Below are 22,836 nucleotides of genomic sequence, written 5' to 3'. Positions count from 1 at the left end.
GTCGCCACTATGCGGCAGGTCGTAAGGGGGGAGGGCGGGGGGGGTTGATATGATAGTGTGGAGAGGGAAAATGAAGAAATGGGAAATCTCTGCACCTGTTTCCACGGCAACCCGGCTCTGGAAAAACACCAATGGGTTGCGACATTGTACACAGACACACACCTCAACAACATGACATAAACATTTACACAATACACGTAACCACATAGACACACCTTGGCAACAAAACAGACGCAACTAATAAGGAGTATCTATCTATCTATCGAGAGTGAGAGAGATCCCCAAGTAGTACCTTCCCAATATGGCGGAGGTAAAGACGCACGGCGAGCAGCTGAACGTTACCCGGTGACGTCACGCTCGCCAGGAGGAGGGGCTGGTGAGTGTCGGTGACGTCACGAATTCATTACAGCTTGTCATTGTGCAACGGTCTCGTCTGTTTTTTACGAAGTGAGCTCCGTGTCCTCGACAAGCTAACGCTAATTGGCTCGCCGAGTTAGCGTAATTAAAACGTGACGCCAGACCGGAAGTGTTTAAGTTTTTTTAACCGCTCGGACTACGCCGCCTGGCTCCTCCTCGTGGACGACAATGAGCGACCAAGCGGAGAGACTTTACGGACAAACTTGACAGCTAGTCCAGCGTTAAGTCGACTGCGACACCGCACGAGCTAGCTCGGATGCTATGCTAAGCTAGGCTAGGCTAGGCTAGGCTAGCGAGCTCGCCGACACGTCTGGCGTCGGGACGTGGACGCGCGCGTACAGACAGGTAAGCTCCGTGGGAATGTCACGACGCCAGCTCACGCCGCATGCACGCGCACGGCTCGTAACGCGAACACGCGCACGGTCGCACGCGCCGTTACCGGGGTTCGCGAGCACGCACGCACGCACACAGGCAGGTAGGCGGTACCGAACGCGTCTCGTGCGTGCGTGGCGTCGCGCCGCGTGCACCCCGCTTTGTTCCGCGGCGCCGCCGGAAAGCACGGTAAAAAAAAAAAGAAGAAAAAAAGCGTCCGTGGCGGGAAAAAAAGCCAGGAGGCGTGCGTGTGCACGCCGCGCACGTAGACGGCCATCGCGACCATCGCGCGCACGGCACGCGCAGCCACAGGTAAATCGGCACCTAAGCGTGCGCGTGCACACACATGCTCATTGTCTGACGGCGTCTTGTCTGGCCGGGTCGTGCGCGTGCACAGTCAAGCGTGTTTGCGCGTGCAGCCGGTTCGCGTGGTTTTTGTGTGTTCGCGGGAATTCTTTGTGTTGTTTTTTTTGGGGGGGCGATTCTTTGTTGTTGTTGTGTGCGTGGGCATGCGGCACCTGTAGCGCTTTCCACGCGTGATGTTGTGCGCGTGCGCGTGCGAAATTGTTGGCGACCAAAATGGGCTTGTGCACGCCCACCTGACAAAAAACACACAAAAAAACCTGGTTTCCCTCTTCTAAGGCACCTGCTTGAAATGATCAACATCATTATCAGGTGTCTGCGGAGCTTGCTGAGGAGCTAATCATTTGAATCAGGTGTGTTGGAGGTGGGAAACATCTCCGACATGTAGGGACCGGATTTGGATTTGGATTTCTGCTTGAGGTGTTCCCCCCCCGCCAACACACCTGATTCAAATGATCAGTATCGCATGATAATGACCCCTATCAGGTGTGTTGAAGGAGGGAAACATTAAAACAAATAAATAAAAACATGCAGGACAGTGGCCCTTGAGGACCGGATTCGGACACACCTATTTTAGATGTTTCCATCCTCCAACTCACCTGATTCAAATGATCAAGATCATCAGGCTTCTACGGAGCTTGCGAAGCTGATCATTTGAATCAGGTGTGTTGGAGGAGGGGAAACATCTAAAACCGGATTTAGAAACTCCTCCAGCACACCTGATGCTACATGATCAGGATCGCACGATAAATGACCCTGAACATTTGAATCAGGTGTGTTGAAGAGGGGAAGAACCCAAAACAGGAGTTTTAAATGGTTCTCCTCCTCCAACACACCTAATTCAAATGATCAGGAAACATCTCAAACAAGCAGGACCGGATTTGGACAGTCACACCACTGTTATAGATGTTTCCCTCCTCCAACACACCTGATGTAAATGATCAGTATCGTGTTATAATTATCCTGATCATTTGAATCAGGTGTGTTGGAGGAGGGAAACATTAAGAAACAAAAACAAAACAAAACGTGCAGGATAGTGGCCTTCAAGGACCGGATTTGGACACCATAGTTAGATGTTTCCCTCCTCCAACACACCTGATGTAAATGATCAGGATTGCGCGATAATGACCCTGATTATTTGAATCAGGTGTGCTGAAGGAGGGGAAACCTCTCAAACAGGCAAGATAGCGACACTCGAGGACTGGATTTGGACTCCACTGTTATGGATGCTTTCCCTCCTCCAACACACCTGATTAAAAGGATCAGGATCGTGGCCATTGAAGGACTGGTTTTGGTCCCCCTTGCTGTACACTCTAAAAGCCCTCAAAGTCGGGATTTTCATCTCTCTTCTCTTCAATTCCTTTTGAAATCAACAAGCTAAATTTAGCTCCAAGCCCCGCCCCCCCCCCCCAAGCAGGCCGTCCCGGTCGGCCGTGCGAGGAGGCGAGCTCTCGTCGCGTCCGCGTACAATCACCGCCGCCGCCGTTGGTGGTCACCATGACGACGCCCAAAGTGGCTGACTGAGCTTCTTGCCTCTTTTGTGTCGATCTGTTTCAGGGGGGCCTCCCCAGTCGCCATCCTCATGCTCCTCCAATGAAACCCCTCAACTCCATGAAACGAGCTCCGCATCCCACTCCTCAAAGGTACGCGCGCGCCGGATGACCCACAATGGTCCAATTAGGCCAAGAACACGTTGTGCGCCTTCGTTTTGGCATGCCATGTTCCTCATACATCCATCAATTTTTATTTTATTTTATTTTATTTATTTTTTTAAAGAAACTGTTGAGAAGTCTTCTCCAGTCTCGTGCTAGCAAACAAATCATCCCGCAATGAAAACAGGGAGCTCATTATGAAGTATTTTGACCGAGCGTGGGTTCGGGTTAGGTCCTCCAAGCCACCAGGGGGCGACGTTTTGTCAAGAAGGTGGTGTCATAGTCATCCATAAGGAGGAATGAAGGAAGCGTTAACCTCGCTGACCTGTACATATTCCTGGCTAGCCGATAGCCCACGCACGCCAGCGATCTGGGCGGCCATCTTGTTCCTCCCACCTCGCGAGCAGACTGCAGCAATTTTCAAAATACGGGATGACTGGCGTTTAGCGTTTAGCTTTAAGAGAGCTAAACAGATGCTTGTTAACTCATTCACTCCCACCCATTTACTGGATTTTGACTGCTTTTGCAAGACCGACAGAGTATTGTGTTCTATTGCTATAAAACATGAAATCTACCAAAAGAAAAATTAGCATCTCTTCTTTCATCAGGAAAAAAAAAAGTATGTTTCTATCTGTTTCCGTTTTGGAGCAATGAGCATTAGAATATAGCTAAGTTTCATCACAAATTTTTGTGATTTTTTTGCAACATGGCTCTGTTTGATCTCTTAAACTCTGCTGCCACCTGCTGGCTATTTTTGTAATAACTACCATTGCTTCAAGCGTTTTCTTCAGTTCAGAAGCTGCATCAAAGCCTTCTGTATGCTCTAGCATAAAAATAAAATAAAATAAAAAAAAAAACATTAAAAAAACGTATAAATACGTCTTTGGGAGCAAATGAGTTGAGTGTCATAAACATGGAACTAAAATATTGTTGATTGTTGCGGCACACGTTTCCTGGTGATGTTTAAACCCGTCTGTTTCCGTACAAAACAGGTTCCGCTTTGAATTCAGTTGACATTTTTCAATCGTAGTTCATTCTTAATTGCACGTTAGCGCCGCTAGCGTGGAGACTGTGAGGTGGTGGTAGCGTGAGCGAGCGCTAGCGCCCTCCGCTGCCGCCGCCGCCGCCTTCATGGCCTTTTTTTTCTTTTTCTTTTTCCCTCTCTCACTCCGCAGCGGTGACGGCGCCTTCCTCCATGAGCCAGTCTCCTGGCAACCAGCAGCCAATCAGCACGCGGGATCTCTCTCTGTTGTAACCACAGTGTGGGGCGTGACCAATCCCACGCACAGCCAGGTGACTTGTGACTACTACTTGGGAAAAGAAAAACGGGGATTGACAGTTGCTGCTAGCAGATTTTCAATACATGCTAACAAAATGCACACAAACATCAACAGGAAGCTAACAACAGAAGCTAATCGTACATTGTTTTCCCTCAAGGCTAACATTAGATGCTAAATGTAGCGCTAATGTTGAAGCTAACTTTGTTTATGAATGAGCTGCATGTTTCCTAAATCAAAAGAGGTCCTCGAGCAACCAACGTTTTTGTGCGTCGTTAGCGTACCTAATGGGGCGGCATAACGGTGTCTTCCGCGCGCAGGTGATCGGAGCTCCACCCATGGGTCCCGGCGACAGCGCGGGAGGTCACATGATGCCCGGCGGCGGGGGCGGAGGCGGCGGGCCCGGCATGGCCGGCGCCATGGGACCCCAGTTCATGAGCCAGCAGGCGTACGGCGACGCCATGTCCAAAGGCTACGGCCAGCCGCTCATGTACGGGCGCCCCAACGCGGCGTACAACCCCGCGGCGGCATACGGCGGCAGGTACCCATCCCCGGCGACAATGTTAGAAGCATTTAAAACGCCACATTGAAAGCTACTGTAGCATAGTGAGGTCATTTTGGAGGCTAATGTTGAAGCTAAAAGTGGGGCTAACATTGGCCTTTATTAGCGCTAATGTTAGAAGTAACATTAAGATAATGTTTAAGCTAATAGTGGGAACTAACATTGATCTTTATTCGATCTAATGTTAGACAACATTAAGCTAACATTGGTCTTTATTAGCACTAATGTTAGAAGTAACATTAAGCTAGCGTTTAAGCTAAAAGCAGGAGCTAACATAGATCTTTATTAGCGCTAATGTTAGAAGTAACATTAAGCTAACAGTGGGAGCTAACATTGGTCTTTATTAGCACTAAAGTAGCACTAAGCTAACGTTTAAGCTAATAGTGGGAGCTAACATTGGTCTTTATTAGCGATAATGTTCAAAGTAACATTAAGCTCAAATTTAAGCTCATAGTGGGAGCTAACATTGATCTTTATTAGATCTAATGTTAGACGTAACATTAAGCTAACATTGGCCTTTATTAGCGCTAATGTTAGAAGTAACACTAAGCTAACGTTTAAGCTAAAAGCGGGAGCTAACATTGATTTTTATTAGCTCTAATGTTCGAAGTAACTTTGGAAGCTGACTACAAACTGTCAATGGAAGGTAAAGCTTCAAGCTAACTTTAGAAATAATGTTGGAAGCATCTAGTGTAGCTAACATCAGATGCTAATATTGAAATCTTATGTTATAAGACAAGTTTGGGAATTCAGGCGAAGTAAACGTTAGAATGTATCGTTACAGGAAAAACGTTGGACGCTAATGTTAGGGTAACACTGAAGCGATCGTGGGAAGCTAATGTCGCTAAGTCCTCCTAAATTGGGTAGTGTCTGTAAATGTGACTCCTCCCCTGTGTGCAGTTACCCCGGTAACAGCGGTGGCATGGGTGTGCGCCCGCCCTCGGACTTCACCACCGCCGCCGCCGCCGCCGTGGCCGCCGCCACAGCGACGGCCACGGCCACCGCCACCGTGGCGGCCATCCAGGAGAAGCAGAACCAGGAAATCAGCTACGCTCAAGTACGCAAACGCATCAAGCTCCAATTTCAAACCCTAACCCAGGATTAAAGCATCGTTCAAGTACTAGCCACCAGAGGGCAGCGTGGCCTCACGCTACCGTTCCGAACTCATTTCCTGTTTCCCTGGCAGATGGGCGGAGCCTCCTCTTACAGCCCCCAGTTCATGTCTCATGGGGGCCCTCACGGGGGCCCTCGCGGACCCCCGACCATGAACCAGGGCGGTATGGTGTCAAGCAGGCCCGGACCGGTGCCACCTTCTGGCGGGGGCTTGTACCCGCCCCATCCCGGCCCCGCGCAGAAGATGCACGCCGGCGGCGGCGGCGTGGGAGGAAGCGGGGGATATCCTGGTGGAACGCAGGGACTGAAACGCACCTTCCACTCGGAGGTGAACAACCCGACCTCGACCTTGTTCAAAACCCTAACCTTACCCGAACCATACCCAAACCTTTAATCCAGGTTTAATCCCCGAATTTGAAAGTCTAAATCTTGTTCAAAACCACACGTGTAAATATAAAGCCTAACTTTTGTTTCAAGCTCTAACCCAAGTTTGAAAGCCTTAACCTTGTTGAAAACCAGATTTGATGCCTGAATTCGAAACTCCAACTTTGATTTAACCTCACTTGAACCTGTTGCTCTGTTTTGAAACCCTAACCGTTGTTTAATCCCTCATTTCAAACTCTAAACTTTAATCTAGGCTTGAAACCCTAATTTCAAACCCCGACCCTTGTTTCAACGAATGAACCCTTACATGAAACCCTAATCTAAACTTGAACCCCGAATTTGAAACACAAGCTTTCTTTTAAAACCCTCATCATGTCTTCAAACCCTATTTTGAAAGCCTGACCTCGACTTCAAACCGTAATTTAAAACCCTAACGTCCATTTTAACGTCCATTTTGTTTGTTTTGACTTGTGACGGTCAGTTTGGCGGCGGCGGCGGCGGGATGTCGTCCATGTCGGCGTATCCTCAGCAGCAGCCCCTGCAGTACCCGTCGGGACCACCGCAGCAACGATGCGCACCCTCGCCCTCGTACCCGGCCGGCCGCATGCCCCCCATGGGCCAGTACACCTCGGGGTCGCACGGCAACCCGCCGCCGTTCCCACCCGGCGCCGGACAACCCAACCCGACCCAGTACTACAAGGTACACGGCGCAAAATGGCGTAAACGGAGGGTCCCAAAATAACGCACATTGAAAGCTACTGTATTGTATCATAGCGAGGTAACTGTGGAGGCTAATGCTAATGTTGAAGCTAACAGTGGGGCTAACATGGGTCTTTATTAGCGATAGTGTTAGAAGTAACATTGAGCTAATATTTAAGCTAATAGTGGGCGCTAACATAGGTCTTTATTAGCTCTGTTAGAAGTAACATTAATTTAAAACCCTTGTGCCATTTGCTTAGCCAAATATGTAAATTAGGAGTTGATTGTGCAGGGGGAAAACAAAAAAAAACAAAAAAACAAAAAAAAATGAGCCACGGCTTTGGAAAACTGGGGGACCGTCAAAATGCGAGTGTGCCAACATTTCTCAGCCATTGCATGAGGGAGATATCTATTATAATATCCCTGGAATTGGCGTTAGCCAACCGCGTAACATTAATGTACATTATAAGTGACATTTTTGGACCGATTGGACACTGCATGTATTTTATTGCAATTTCCGTGATTTCTGCATGAAATCCTTCTATGGACATTCCTCGACGGTGCCATGGCCATGAGAAAGATTTCGCACCCCAAATCCACCAGGTGGCGGTAGAGGCCAATTAATGATTTTCCTTGCAAACGCCGCACTGATTCCAGCACGCCATATTCCACACAGACTTATTTCTTCGTGCTTTTTACTGATTGTGCATTCGACAGGATGTTAGTGGATGCGCGTGCACGTTAGTGGGCGCGCGTGCGTGTTCGTGGATGCGCGTACACGCGCGCCACTTATATTTTTGTGCAGAAAAAGGTATTGCGAGCTATTGACTTATGTTTCGTGTTGGGATATGCTGTTTGTTTGTCTGCATGGACGTGGGAAGCACGTTCCCTAGTGGGAGGGGTCGAATGGCAATGCTCTTTGCCGTTGTTATGTCCCCAAAATGAGCCACTGTTAGAGGTGGGCGTCGTTGCAATACAGCGGTTTTCCTCAGTGTGTGAAGGCTGTTATTTAATTTTTTTTTTCTCTTTCTTCACTTCAGAACTTCAGAATTAATAGCGTGCATATTCCACACGCATGCACAGTTCGCTCATCCATTTTGAACAGCCGAGCATTGACATTTGCTCTGCCAAGGCTGCAGGGGGCAGGCGTGCCATTGTGGCCAAACGTGCGTGCAACGTGGAGGTGACGTATTTCCCTTCGTGCATTCTTCAAAACATGGCAAGGAGCATGGATCGGTGAAAACAATAAGCAGAAGGGATAAGACAAAACAAAAAAAACGTTTTTTTTTTGCAACTTATGAAGTGTAACATGTAACGGTTGTCGAGATGAATTCCTCGTCGGTTATCTTATCTGGCCGTTGCATTTCTACGTGTGAAAGTGCTAAGCTTCGATTTTTATTCGGCTAGTTTGTATTCACAACAACGTGCTAACGTGCTAAGAGGCTAACGTGCACGAGACATGAGCTTCCTGGATCTAAGGAAAAGAACGGCGATCGGAGACACAAAAAGCTGCAAATGCAAGTTGGCAAGTAAGTACTTCTACAAAATAAACATAAACGAACATATGAGCACGTCCTGGAATGCCGCGGGGGCCGTGTAGCTTCCCAACGGTATGTAGCTCGTCGCTGTGTTGACTTCCGTTCGCCGGATACAATTGGATACAGGCGGTGTAAATTTATCCGAAAAACACGCACGATTTCCGGGTAAAGTAAACGGACGGATCGGTGTAATGGAGCTTTTTCTTTCCGTTATTTGTCCGGAACCGTACGTCCTACGGGGAAAATGACACATATCTGACACATATCTGGAACCGTGAGCACAAGAGATACGTGGCTCGTTGAAGTGCGACGCCGGATATGGGGGTGTAAATCGGGCCTTCCTGTACCCGAAAATCAAACACAATTTGCGGCTAAAGTCACGGAGGGTCCCGGTGCCGCTCCGGAGCCCCACAAAAAGTACTTTTTTCCCCAAAGTTTTCTATCAAAGCTACCGTGTTGCCTGATGCTCTAACTATGTCATATGAAAGATTCAAATTTATTTCTTTATTATACATATATACAACACAGTTAATTTTCTTCATAATCTATTATTTGGCTTCTGTTGTCCTATGGTGGGGGGAAATAATAATAATAAATAAATATACTATATTTATGCATAGTTTTGATGCCAATGAACATTTTGGGTGGTTGAAAGAAAAAAAAATGTTAAAAAATGACTTAGTTATCACACCTCAAAGTAGAATTACTTATTTGGCTAAAATGTACTCTTCGAGGGTGTTCTGAGTTAAATTGCCATTGTCAAAAAATTTGGCATGCATTGAAAAAATTGTTGTTATAACTTATTGCCTTATTCGAAGCTCTAATTATGTCATATGAAGTATTAATTTTTTATTTATTTTTTATACATGTATACAGCACAGTTCGTTTTCTTCATAGTCCATTCTTTGGGCTTGTATTGTCCTAAGAGGGGGGAATACATAAAAAAAAAAAAAAAAACTTCATATGTATGGATAGTTCTGATGCCAATGAACATTTTGAGTGGTTGAAATAAAAAAAAATGTTAAAAATTGACTTAGTTATCACACCTCAAAGTAGAATTACTTATTTGGCTAAAATGTACTCTTCGAGGGTGTTCTGAGTTAAATTGCCATTGTCAAAAAATTTGGCATGCATTGAAAAAATTGTTGTTATAACTTATTGCCTTATTCGAAGCTCTAATTATGTCATATGAAGTATTAATTTTTTATTTATTTTTTATACATGTATACAGCACAGTTCGTTTTCTTCATAGTCCATTCTTTGGGCTTGTATTGTCCTAAGAGGGGGGAATACATAAAAAAAAAAAAAAACTTCATATGTATGGATAGTTCTGATGCCAATGAACATTTTGAGTGGTTGAAATAAAAAAAAATGTTAAAAATTGACTTAGTTATCACACCTCAAAGTAGAATTACTTATTTGGCTAAAATGTACTCTTAGAGGGTGTTCTGAGTTAAATTGCCATTGTCAAAAAATTTGGCATGCATTGAAAAAATTGTTGTTATAACTTATTGCCTTATTCGAAGCTCTAATTATGTCATATGAAGTATTAATTTTTTATTTATTTTTTATACATGTATACAGCACAGTTCGTTTTCTTCATAGTCCATTCTTTGGGCTTGTATTGTCCTAAGAGGGGGGAATACATAAAAAAAAAAAAAAAACTTCATATGTATGGATAGTTCTGATGCCAATGAACATTTTGAGTGGTTGAAATAAAAAAAAATGTTAAAAATTGACTTAGTTATCACACCTCAAAGTAGAATTACTTATTTGGCTAAAATGTACTCTTAGAGGGTGTTCTGAGTTAAATTGCCATTGTCAAAAAATTTGGCATGCATTGAAAAAATTGTTGTTATAACTTATTGCCTTATTCGAAGCTCTAATTATGTCATATGAAGTATTATTTTTTTATTTATTTTTTATACATGTATACAGCACAGTTCGTTTTCTTCATAGTCCATTCTTTGGGCTTGTATTGTCCTAAGAGGGGGGAATACATAAAAAAAAAAAAAAAACTTCATATGTATGGATAGTTCTGATGCCAATGAACATTTTGAGTGGTTGAAATAAAAAAAAATGTTAAAAATTGACTTAGTTATCACACCTCAAAGTAGAATTACTTATTTGGCTAAAATGTACTCTTAGAGGGTGTCACTGATTCCAAGGCACAAGGGTTAAGCTAACATTTAAGATAACAGCGAGAGCTAACATAGATCTAGATTAGCACTAATGTTAGAAGTAACACCAAGCTAACGTTTTAGCTAATCGTGGGAGCTAACATTGGTCTTTCTTAGCGATAATGTTCGAAGTAACATTAAGCTACCGTTTAAGCTAATAGTGGGAGCTAACGTTGGTCTTTATTAGCGATAATGTTCGAAGTAACATTAAGCTAACATTTAAGCTAATAGTGCGAGCTAACATTGGAACTTATTAGTGATAATGTTCAAAGTAACATTAAGCTACCGTTTAAGCTAATAGTGGGAGCTAACGTTGGTCTTTATTAGCGATAATGTTCGAAGTAACATTAAGCTAACATTTAAGCTAATAGTGCGAGCTAACATTGGAACTTATTAGTGATAATGTTCAAAGTAACATTAAGCTACCGTTTAAGCTAATAGTGGGAGCTAACATTGATCTTTATTAGCGATAATGTTCGAAGTAACATTAAGCTAACGTTTACTACTGCTACAAGGTACACGGCACAAAATGGCGTAAACTGAGGGCCCCAAAATAAAATGTTCTTTTTTTTGTTTGTCCGAACTTTAGTCGGAAGTGTTCAATGGGCAGACAAGTATGCCCCCTGCAGGCCCGGGAGGGTACAACGCCTTCACCCAGGCGGCAGCTAGCGGGGTAAGTCGCCAGAAAGGAAAACAAAAAAAACAAATCAATTTTTCTTTTGAATTGCAAGAAATGTTGAGCTGCCCAATTGTTGCGTGTGCGGCCGTCAGCCGGGCCGGGGCGGGGGGATGCCCGTGTACCCCAGCTCCCCCATGGGCGGCAATCCCACCCCTCCCATGACGCCCGGCACCTCCATGCCGCCCTACCTCTCCCCGGGCCAGGACAGCAAACCCCCCTACATGCCCCCCGATGTGAAAAGCAACATGGGCGGCCCGCAGGCCGCCACAGGTGAGCTCGTTACGCACCCGGCATGTCGCAAAGGCGTGAAACGTGACCTCGCTCGTCGAAATACGAAGCAAACGAGGCGCAAAAGTGAAACCGTTTGTTTGCGTCCCCAAGGTAACCCGAGCGACGACCTCCGCCTGACCTTCCCGGTGCGCGACGGCGTGGTGTTGGAGCCGTTCAGGCTGGAGCACAACTTGGCCGTCAGTAACCACGCCTTCCAGCTCAGAGACACCGTCTACAAAACGCTCATGATGAGGTGAGGACATTTTTCTCTTTTTTTATTTTTTTATCTGCGATTCAATTCACAATCTTTTTTTTTTATTCAAAATTATTCGATTGACAATCATTTCTGCTTCAATGTAGAGATGTGCAAAGAATTGTCATGATGTACTTCAGTCTGATTCGCTTTCTACTCTCTGATGTGGCTGCAACTTAACAATATAGCAGAACACGCGGAACCACACTGCCCCTAAGTGGCCAAATCGGGTACAACATGAACAAACAGAGCTCCAGGACAGGACAGTCGGGATGGGAACCTCTCATCTACGATAAAACTCATCAGAAAATAATAATAATAATAAATAAAATAATACATATAAATAAATAATAATAACAAATAAATAATAATAAAAGAGCAATCATTCATAATATAAATATAAATAAATACTAAATAAAATAAATACAGATGACCAAATAAAAACATAAATGAATACGTTTGAATAAATAATAAAAAAATAAATAATAATAAACAATAATTCATAATATTATAAATATAAATATAAATAAATAATAAAAGTAAAATAAATACATATGAATAAATAAAAATACATAAATAATAAAAAAACAGTAATTAATTTAATAAAAATATAAATATTACATAAATACATGATATAACATAGACTATTTAAAAATAAATATATAAAAATAGAAATACAATATTATAATAATAATAATAACAAATACAAATAAATAATATATAAATAATATATAATAACAATAATAATAATAGTATCGTCACACTCCTACAATACAGAATATAAATAACTTAAATCAATTTAGGGACATTGAAAATTCATTCTGAATCATACTAAATGAGAATCACGATTCTGATGAGCCGCGATTGGCTGGCAACCAGTCCAGGGTGTACCCAGAGCCAGCTGAGATAGGCTCCAGCACCCTTGTGAGGAATAAGTGCTCAAGAAAATGGATGGATTCCGATGAGATTGGTTGTTTTGTTTTTGCCGCACCCCTTCATACGTGATTTCTTGTGCCCCCCCTACAGGCCAGACCTGGAGCTACAGTTCAAGTGCTACCACCACGAGGACCGCCAGATGAACACCAACTGGCCGGCCTCGGTGCAGGTGAGCGTCAACGCCACGCCCTTGTCCATCGAGCGCGGCGACAACAAGACCTCCCACAAGGCCTTGTACCTCAAGCAAGTGTGCCAGCCCGGACGCAACACCGTCCAGATCACCGTCACCGCCTGCTGCTGCGTACGTTGCGACGCCCGGCGGAAAAGGAGCGCCACCGCAAAACATGGCCACCCTAACGTTTTTTTGTTTTCTTTTTTCCCAAGTCCCATTTGTTCGTGCTGCAGCTGGTCCATCGGCCCTCCGTCAGGTCGGTGCTGCAAGGACTCATGAAGAAGAGGCTGCTGCCCGCCGAGCATTGCATCACCAAGAGTGAGGCGCACCTTCGCGTTTCTCTTGTTGGCGTGAAAATCACAATGCGGCGTTCACGATGGTCCAACTTAAAGCTAATTGTTGCAAAACAGAAACAGAAAGAAGAGACTTTCCTCTTTCTTTTGGTAGCTTTCATGTTTTTATAGCAATGCAACACAATATTCTTGCAAAAGCAAGTCAAACAGGGAAAATGGCTGCCAGTCGTTTTGTATTATGTGGTTGACATGTTCGCTGTGTTCTACAAGTTCATCATTTTCCATAATTGCCACCTACAGGACAAAGGAGAAAATGCCTTTCATATTTTGCATGACTGCTTTTAACTCATTCACTCGCCGCCATTTTCACATTTCGCAATCCCGTTCGCTCCCTCCCGGATTTTGACTGATTTTGCAAGGCCCACGGAATATTGTGTTCTATTGCTATAAAAGCATGGAACCTATCAAAAGAGAGATTAAAGTCTCTTCTTTCATCAGGAAAAAAAACTATGTTTCTATCTGTTTCCCTTTTGCAGCAATTAGCATTAGAAGAGAGCTAAGTTTCATCAGTAATTTAGCTTTTTTTTTCTAGATGCCCCTGGTTGATCTCCTTTGCTCTGCTGCCACCTGCTGGCCATTTGTGTAATAACTACCATTTCTGCAGTTGAGAGGCTGCATCAGCCTTCTGTATGCTCTAGCATAAAAAAACAACAGAAAAACGTATAAATACGTCTTTGGGACACTTAGAGCATTAAAAAAAAAAAAACGTATTTATTGGGAGTAAATGAGGTAAATGATAGATAATTGTTTCCTTTTTTGATTTGAACTTTGTCCTTACAAGTAACGCAAATGAGTGCCACCTACAGGCGGGCAGATGTCATAAATTAGCTGCGGCCGCGCGCGAGATTAAATTGACGGACAAAAGCGATGACGTGGCCGTGTCGCCTTTTTCAGTCAAGCGCAACTTCAGCAGCGGCACCATCCCGGGGACCCCCGGGCTAAACGGAGAGGACGGCGTGGAGCAGACGGCCATCAAAGTGTCGCTCAAGTGTCCCATCACCTTCCGACGCATCCAGCTGCCGGCGCGGGGGCACGACTGCCGCCACATACAGGTCGGGCCCGCCATCAAATCGCCGACAAGTCGCTCGTCACTCTGGTTTGATTCAGTGCAATTTTACAAAGCGCCAGTTTTTATTGGGTCTGTTTTGTTTTGTTTTGTTTTTCTCCACTACTCTCGTAGTGTTTTGACCTGGAGTCGTACCTGCAGCTCAACTGTGAAAGAGGAACGTGGAGATGTCCCGTCTGCAAGTAGGTGCCTGCCTTGCGAGTTTATAAAGTGGCAAATTTGCAGGTTTAGAATGTGGCAAATTTGTGAGAAAACTCGGAAATTTGCGAAAAGAACTCGGAAATTTGCGAGGAAAAAAATCGGAAATTTGTGAGAAAAAAAACAACTAGTAAATTTGCGAGTTTATAAAGTGGCAGATTTGCGAATAAAAAATGGCATAAATTTGGGAGGGAAAAAAACTCGTAAATTTGCGAGTTTATAAAATGGCAGATTTGCGAGAAGAAAAAAAAACTCTTAAATTTGCAGGTTTAGAATGTGGCAAATTTGTGAGAAAACTCGTAAATTTGCGAAAAGAACTCGTAAATTTGCGAGGAAAAAAATCGGAAATTTGTGAGAAAAAAAACAACTAGTAAATTTGCGAGTTTATAAAGTGGCCGATTTGCGATAAAAAAAAATCATAAATTTGGGACGGAAAAAAAATGAAATTTGCCAGTTTATAAAATGGCACATCTGCGAGAAAAAAAATCCTAAATTTGCAAGGAAAAAAATCATAAATTTGCGAGAAAGAAAATCATAAATTTGTGAGAGAAAAAACTGGGAAATTTGCAACATTTTTTAGAGTTTTTGAAGTGGCAGAGTTGTGAGAAAAAAAAACTCGTTAATTTGCGATAAAAAGCTTGCAAATTTGCGAGGAAAAAAAATCTTTCAATTTGCGAGTTTATATAAGTGACAAATTTGTGAGTTTCTAAAATGGCCGATTTGTGAGAAAAAAAAAAACTCTTAAATTTGTAGGTTTAGAATGTGGCAAATTTGTGAGAAAACTCGTAAATTTGCGAAAAGAACTCGGAAATTTGCGAGGAAAAAAATCGGAAATTTGTGAGAAAAAAAAAAAACTAGTAAATTTGCGAGTTTATAAAGTGGCCGATTTGCGATAAAAAAAATTCATAAATTTGGGAGGGAAAAAAACTCGTAAATTTGCGAGTTTATAAAATGGCAGATTTGTGAGAAGAAAAAAAAACTCTTAAATTTGCAGGTTTAGAATGTGGCAAATTTGTGAGAAAACTCGTAAATTTGCGAAAAGAACTCGTAAATTTGCGAGGAAAAAAATCGGAAATTTGTGAGAAAAAAAAAAACTAGTAAATTTGCGAGTTTAGAAAGTGGCCGATTTGCGATAAAAAAAATTCCTAAATTTGGGAGGGAAAAAAACTCGTAAATTTGCGAGTTTATAAAATGGCAGATTTGCGAGGAAAAAAAAATCAGAAATTTGTGAGAAAAAAAATCAGAAATTTGCCAGTTTATAAAATGGCACATCTGCGAGAAAAAAAATCCTAAATTTGCGAGGAAAAAAATCATAAATTTGCGAGAAAGAAAATCCTAAATTTGTGAGAAAAAAAATTCGTAAATTTTCGAGTTTCTAAAATGGCACATTTGCGAGAAAAAAAATCCTAAATTTGCGAGGAAAAAAATCATAAATTTGCGAGAAAGAAAATCCTAAATTTGTGAGAAAAAAAACTCGTAAATTTTCGAGTTTCTAAAATGGCACATTTGCGAGAAAAAAACTCATAAATTTGCGAGAAAAAAAACTGGGAAATTTGCAACATTTTTTAGAGTTTTTAAAGTGGCAGAGTTGTAAGAGAAAAAAAAACTCGTTAATTTGCGATAAAAAGCTTGCAAATTTGCGAGGAAAAAAAATCTTTCAATTTGCGAGTTTATATAAGTGACAAATTTGTGAGTTTCTAAAATGGCCGATTTGTGAGAAAACTCGTAAATTTGTGAGAGAAAAAATGGCAAATTTGCGAGATTTTTCTCTGAATGTTGCCCCGCCCTCTAAAAGAAAATCTCGTATTTATCCGTGGCCGCAATACGCCGTCGTAATCAAATGAGATTTTGAGCGGGCATGGAAATGGTTTTTTGCTGTCGTTGCAGTAAGACGGCTCTGCTGGAGGGTCTGGAAGTGGACCAGTACATGCTGGGGATCCTGGTCTACATCCAAAAGTAAGTGGGCGTCCTTTTTGCGGCCCAAGGCGCGCGCTGACCCCGCCCGCCGTGCGCCTTGCCTCCCTCCCGCCAGTTCGGATTACGAGGAGATCACCATCGAGCCGCTGTGCGGCTGGCGGCCGGTGCCGGTCAAGCCCGACCTGCACGTGAAGGAGGAGCCCGACGGGCCGGCGCTCAAGCGCTGCCGCACCGTCAGCCCCAGTCACATGCTGCTGCCCAACGTCATGGACATGATCGCCGCGCTGGGACCCGCCTCCTCGCCGTACGCCGGCGGCGGGGGGGCGGCGCCGACGGCGGCCCCGGCCGGCAGGGCCGCCAGCCCCGACTACAACAGGCCCGGTGAGGAAACCCAGACTTTTGTTTCATCTCGGAAAATTCTTTCGTTACGTTTTCTTGAAGTCATCTAGTAACCAAAAGATTTGTTTTTTCCCTCAATAAAATTACTATTAAATATTATCAATAATCATAATTTCGACTGAACCTAGTCTAATAATTTTTTTTTTTACTCAACAATTAAAAAAGAAAATATACCTTTTAAAAATATTTTATTTTGGAAAAAAAAAATTAATTGTTGAATATTTTGCCCAAAATAAAACTCAAAAAGTTGGTTTTATTTTAGTTTTCTTTATATTTAACTCAACAATTAAAAAAAAAAAAAAAAGTAAAAATCCTTAACTCAAAAATGGAAAAAGGAAAACTTTTTTGTGTTCCTCTTTTTTTTTCTTAAACAAAAAGGTATTTTTAAAATATACTTTGAAAAGGAAAAAATAATTGTTGAATATTTTCCCCAAAATAAAACTCAAAGTTGGCTTTATTTTCGTTTTATTTGTTTACTCAACAATTCAAAAAGAAAAATCCTTAACTCAAAAATGGAAAAAAGAAAACATTTTTTGTGTTACTTTTGTTTTTAGTTATTTTTAAAATATACATTTTAAAGATATTTTTTCTTTGTATTTAATGTTTTTAAATCTTGGAAAACAAAACGAATTGTTGAATATTTTCCCCAAAATAAAACTCAAAAAGTTGCTTTTATTTTAGTTTTGTTTATTTGGTTTACTCTGAAATTAAAAAAAGAAAAAAATCCTTAACTCAAAAATGGAAAAAGGAAAACTTTTTTTTTTTTCTTTTTTAACAAAAAGTTATTTAAAAAAAAATATTTTTTCTTTGGAAATAATGGTTGAATATTTTCCTCAAAATAAAACTCAACAAGTTGGTTTTATTTTTTGAACAACTTTAATTGAATAAAATCCTTAATATATTATTTTTAGAAAGTCACAAAGTCAGGTCATATTTTTTACTTGAATAAATTCAAAATCACGAAAAAATGAAACCCCTGGGGAAAATAAAATATCCATAAATATTTTTCATGAACTTTTTTTTCAGTCAAACTAATAAAATAATCAAAATAAATATAAAATAAAATAATTATAATAAATAACTTTTTCTCCCCCAATAAAATATACAAACATCCATCCATTTTTTTTGATTGCTTATTCCTCACAAGGGTCGTGGGGGGTGCTGGAGCCTATCTCAGCTGGCTTTGGGCAGTTAGGCGGCGTACACCCTGGACTGGTCGCCAGCCAATCGCAGAAAACAAATAAATAAATTATGCAATCGTTTTGTTTTTTTTTCTTGAAAAATAATCATGTCTTTACATTATGTGTTTAATTTTTGCTCTATTGGTAAAATAGCAATATTCTTTTGAAAAATGTATATTTACTGGAAAAGACTTTTGAAAGTCACATCATACTACATTTTTTTTTTAAATAAAATAACATCTTGGTCATATTCTATTTGTCCTTGTTGTTGAAATTGCTGGCGTTTTTTCCCCGTCAGGGAGTCGAGGCTTCGCCAGCCAATCGGCTTTCCCCGAATTCCCCAACACTCCCGGCACGCCCACGCTGGCCGAGTACCCGCCCTCGGGACCGCCTCTGTCCTACCCGCCCGAGCAGGTAAGATGGCCGACGTGCTCTTTTTTTTTTTTTGTGTCCTCCATGTTGACGCCTCGGGCAAGCGTGCGGGCGCCTTCCCGCTTTGCTGCTTGGAAGTGTTACGTAACCGCCCCGTTTTCCGGCATGTTCTTGCATGCTTTGTGCCATCATGTCCTCTTTAGTATTCAACTGGAGTTAGCTTGTCGCTAGTGGAAAAACAAACAAAAACACCTGCAAGCTCAAATGCGCACTGGAAATATTTGCGTCTGATGGCGTGATGGATTCAAAATTCCGATTGGTGGGAGGGTTGTTAAGTCGAGGTGCAACGGTGAATCGACAATCGATGATCAAATTAATTGTGAATTGTTTGTGATAATCAATGATGTTTTATTTTGAAATTGTCCACAGTTCAGCTCCTCAAAAGTAAATATTTTCCGATTTCTGGAGTACTCCATGAAAGCAAACTGCTTGTAAAACGATTGCTTTTATTTTGGAAAACGATTATCAACTTTTTTTTCAGACCAAACAATTTCATTAAAGGGATACTTGACTCATTAAGCCATTTTCAGCAGTAAAAAAAGTTCATATTTTGTCGATAATTAATGTGCTAACTTTATTATTTTTCAATGAATAGCTTTAAAAAGTCATTTTTCCACTTGCTGTCGACTGATGATGACATCATCACCTGTGCTGACCGATCATGGCTCAGTTTACTGACCAATCCCAGCAAACAGGTGAGCCATGACTGGTCAGCACAGGTGATGTCATCATCAGTCGACAGCAAGTAGAAAAATTACTTTTTAAAATGATGAATAAAAATCATCAAATTACCACGTTAATTATAGACAAAATGTTATTTTATTTTATTACTGCTGAAAATGGCTCAATGATTCAAGTATTCCTTTTTAAGCATTCTTCTTTATCCCATTCATCGATTAATCGATAAATTAATCAGTTGACTCAATGACTGAGATAATCGTTAGCTGCAGGCCTGCGGGCGGCTCTGTCAAATTTTGACGATGATCGTTTCCACTTTACGAGCTATTTACATTTAGAAATGAACATCTGTTAGCTTCATGCTAACGTGAAATATGAAGCGCCATAGACTGGCTAGCAAAAAATTAGCATCAATGTTGCGGTCATTTTGGAAAAATAATGCGGTGAAATGATTTCGTCTCTCAATTTTTATTTGCCTTTAAAAACCAAAAATACATGAGCTTGAAAATGTGTTGCTGTCAAATTGACCATCTGTCTGTCTGTCTGTCCGTCCCTGCTGTCCGGTTCGTGTCGCCGAGAGCCATGAAGCGACCGTTCATCGCCACTCGCCGGTTGTCGCGCGCAGCTGCCGGCCAACTGCCGCCGCTCGCCCGCCCGCAATCCTTCATCCTCTTTTCTCTCTCTCTCTTTTTTTTGTTTTGTTTTTGTTTGCGCACGGCCAGCAGGCGCCGCAGCCGTCCCACAATGCTTTGCTCCCGCAGCACGCCAGCCAGAGCCTCGGCGAGGAGCGGAGCGCCGCCGCCGCCGCCGCTTCCCACAACGCGCGGCTGCACGCCGAGGGCTCCTTCGGGCTGGGGGGCCCCCCGGGAGGGCCCGGCGGAGAGGCGGCCGATCACTCGCTCGATGTGAGAACTTTTTTCATTGCGTTTCACCGTTTTCAAGTCCACTACATGGAGGAAAAAAATAATATAAATGAAAAAAATTGTAATTAAAAAAATAAATAAATAAATAAAAACTATATATTTGAATAAAAGTACAAATAAATAAAAGATTGAAAAATTAAATATAAAAATAAATGTGGAAATAAATACAAAAATAAATATATAAAGAAAAGAAAAAAAACGAGATTCCAAAATTAAATCTAAAAATAAATGTGGAATTAAATACAAAAATAAATACGTTAAATATATAAATAAATTTAAAAAACGAGATGAAAAATGAAATATAAAAATAAATGTGGAAATAAATACAAAAATAAATATGTAAATAAATTAAAAAAACGAGATTAAAAAATTAAATATAAAAATAAATGTGGAAATAAATACAAATATAAATATATAAATAAATAAAATAAACAAGATCCCAAAATTTTATATAGAAATAAATGTGGAATTAAATACAAAAATAATTATATTAAATATATACATAAATTTAAAAAACGAGATGAAAAATGAAATATAAAAATAAATGTGGAAATAAATACAAAAAAATATATTAAATATATAAATAGAATTCAATATCAATTAATAAATAAAAACTGCTCTCTTATTAATTTATTTAATGCAGTGTTTTATATATATATATGTATATATATAATGTATATGTATATACATACAAACTGATTGATTGATGTGTTTTTTGTTTGTTTTTTTGCCCAAATCTTTTTTTTTTTTTCTCCGTTTGTTGCAGCTTCTGCCCGAGCTGACCAACCCGGACGAGCTGTTGTCCTACTTGGGTCCGCCCGACCTGCCCAGCAACAGCAGCGACGACCTTCTGTCGCTCTTCGAGAACAACTGAGCGAGCGAGCGAGCGAGCGACCGATCCTTTCCACATCTTCGTCTTTCTCATTCGTCTCTCTCTCTATTTTTTATTTTTTGTTTTTGTCGTCGTCTTGCTTCTCAAAACGTCGCTCATCCTTCCGGCGGCGCTCGCTCCGTCTGAATTGCTGTCGTTTGTCCTCACAGTTTCAGCGCGCTAGTAGAACAACTATGTTACTAGTAGCTTATTTTCTCCCCACTCTGGACTGCTAATCTGCATTTCAACTTTTAACTAGTAAGCTGCTGTGCTGAAACGGGAAACACGACCATGTGCTTCTGGGGGGTGTCGGCGGATCGTTCGCTACTAGCGAGCTAGTGGTGGACTATTTTCATTTTTGATTCAATTTACTGAAAGATTGTTTGGATTTTGTTTATGGACCACTTTTCAAAACAACCAAAGCTTATAAATCAACAAAACCAAGATATACTACTGCACTAGTAGCCTGCTGGACCCTACTAGTAGCAAAAAAAAAATTCTCAATTTTGCCTCAACTAGCAGGGATGCAACGATACCGGCAATATCGCGATATTAAAACTGACATAATATATCGTCGTCCATTATGTCACCATATTAAAAGCAGCACATCTATTAATTTTAAAAAAAAGAAGTCAGGTTGATTTCCATTTGTGCACTTCTAGCACCCTCTAGTGGCTTTTTTTTTTTTTTTACTGCAGTTTAATTTTAAGAAGGCATGTTTTGGCCCTTCAATGTTTCATATCCACGCTAATGGTCAGATGAAGTATATTTATGTGTGAATATTATAATGTATTTATTATTAATAATACAAATATATAAAATTATTAATTATTATTATAATAATGTGAACTGAGTCAATATGTTGAGGAAATCAATGTGTGCTTGTATTATCAAGTACCTCAATATCATTATATATAAATATGTAAGTTTATATGCATTGCTGTAATGTACAAAAGCAAAATGTTTTTTTTTTTTTTTTTTACAAATATTGTGACTTTTTTTTTTTTTTTTGTCTCGCCACCGTCCCCACAATATCGTGATAATGACGGTATGGTAAACTTCATATCGTGCTATCGTATCGTAATGTTTGGATATCGTTCCATCCCTACTCACTAGTGACATGTCGTTGTCCTTCTAGTGCACCAAAAGTTGTCTGAGCATTTATTCCTTGATATCCATTTTCAGGCGCACGTACTGGGGCAACTTTGTGTACTTGTTACTAGTAAAGCAAAACGTCACACTAGTTGCAGGTGACAAGCATAACTATAAACATTAAATTTGTATTCCTAAATTCCAAACTGACATTTCACCACTTGCTACTAGTCAGGTGCAGATGTGAACTAGTAGTAGCTACTAGTGTACTAGCAGCCGGACCTTTCGGGTTGGATATTAAGGCGGTGAGAACGCTTCAACCAGCTTTCCACATTTGAGGCGAACATGTTGAACCACTCGTGACAACGCCCAACATTCCATCATTCCGGTTTTGCGATGTCGCCTGTTGACGTTCGTCTGAGTAGTTTCGTCGTCTTCTTCTTCTTCTTCTTCTTCTTCTTCGTTATTCGCCCGCCCAATCATTTGTTTTCCCGCCCCCACCACCAACAGACACTTTGAGATTCAGAAAATGACACAAAACTTTTGTTCGGGGGGCGGGTTGCAAAAAGTGACTATTGAACTGCAAATTTGCTAGAAAACAACGTTTTTAAGATGTAAACTCTTGCACATATTTTGTAACACACACACATTTTAATTGCCATTGTTTTCTATTTATTTTGTAATCATTTGTTATCGTTGATTGTACCTGCGGTTGCTTTGTTCATTTGCTGGAGCTCCCAAGATGAGGATTAAAACCACTTTATTATTTCAACAAACGACTTTTTTGTTGTTGTTGTTGTTTCCTGGAGTTTAAACGAAGTGTACGTTTGATTCTAGACCTTGAAATGCCGCGTGTGGA

The 22,836-nt window shown here is 41.2% G+C and overlaps 2 protein-coding genes across 5 annotated transcripts in view; one reads left to right on the top strand and one right to left on the bottom strand.

Moving 5' to 3' along the window:
• LOC144001890 (uncharacterized) overlaps positions 1-22,836 on the bottom strand; it is a 263,910-nt gene that overhangs the window by 223,006 nt on the left and 18,068 nt on the right. The window lies entirely within an intron of this gene.
• On the top strand, positions 141-22,753 carry zmiz2 (zinc finger, MIZ-type containing 2). 4 transcript variants are annotated; one of them, XM_077496509.1, is made up of 19 exons: positions 141-376; positions 2,710-2,795; positions 3,980-4,097; positions 4,402-4,622; positions 5,544-5,700; positions 5,830-6,084; positions 6,622-6,840; positions 11,147-11,230; positions 11,329-11,506; positions 11,618-11,759; positions 12,786-12,996; positions 13,080-13,185; positions 14,115-14,272; positions 14,401-14,468; positions 16,372-16,440; positions 16,517-16,782; positions 18,280-18,395; positions 19,814-19,996; positions 20,781-22,753. In XM_077496509.1, exons 2-19 carry the CDS (start codon positions 2,746-2,748, stop codon positions 20,886-20,888), a joined length of 2,709 nt encoding a protein of 902 aa, XP_077352635.1. In that variant the 5' UTR covers positions 141-376; positions 2,710-2,745; the 3' UTR covers positions 20,889-22,753. The 4 variants fall into 4 exon arrangements, with proteins under 4 accessions (XP_077352635.1, XP_077352634.1, XP_077352633.1 ...); XM_077496508.1 differs by lacking the exon at positions 141-376 and adding an exon at positions 390-762; XM_077496507.1 differs by lacking the exon at positions 141-376 and adding an exon at positions 802-1,101 and having other exon boundaries at positions 19,817-19,996.

This window comes from Festucalex cinctus, chromosome 15 (assembly GCF_051991245.1).
Source record: "Festucalex cinctus isolate MCC-2025b chromosome 15, RoL_Fcin_1.0, whole genome shotgun sequence".
NCBI lineage: Eukaryota > Metazoa > Chordata > Actinopteri > Syngnathiformes > Syngnathidae > Festucalex > Festucalex cinctus.
The sequence above is the reverse complement of the archived record's forward strand: the minus strand, read 5'-3'. Positions and strand labels throughout refer to the sequence as shown.

What these genes read in the sequence shown, in the direction of transcription:
- zmiz2 (XM_077496509.1), top strand. Translation starts at nt 2,746, where the DNA reads ATGAAACCCCTCAACTCCATGAAACGAGCTCCGCATCCCACTCCTCAA. An exon ending in TGGAGATGTCCCGTCTGCAA is followed by an intron (nt 14,469 to 16,371) that starts GTAGGTGCCTGC and finishes CTGTCGTTGCAG; the next exon opens with TAAGACGGCTCTGCTGGAGG. An exon ending in CGGCCGATCACTCGCTCGAT is followed by an intron (nt 19,997 to 20,780) that starts GTGAGAACTTTT and finishes CGTTTGTTGCAG; the next exon opens with CTTCTGCCCGAGCTGACCAA.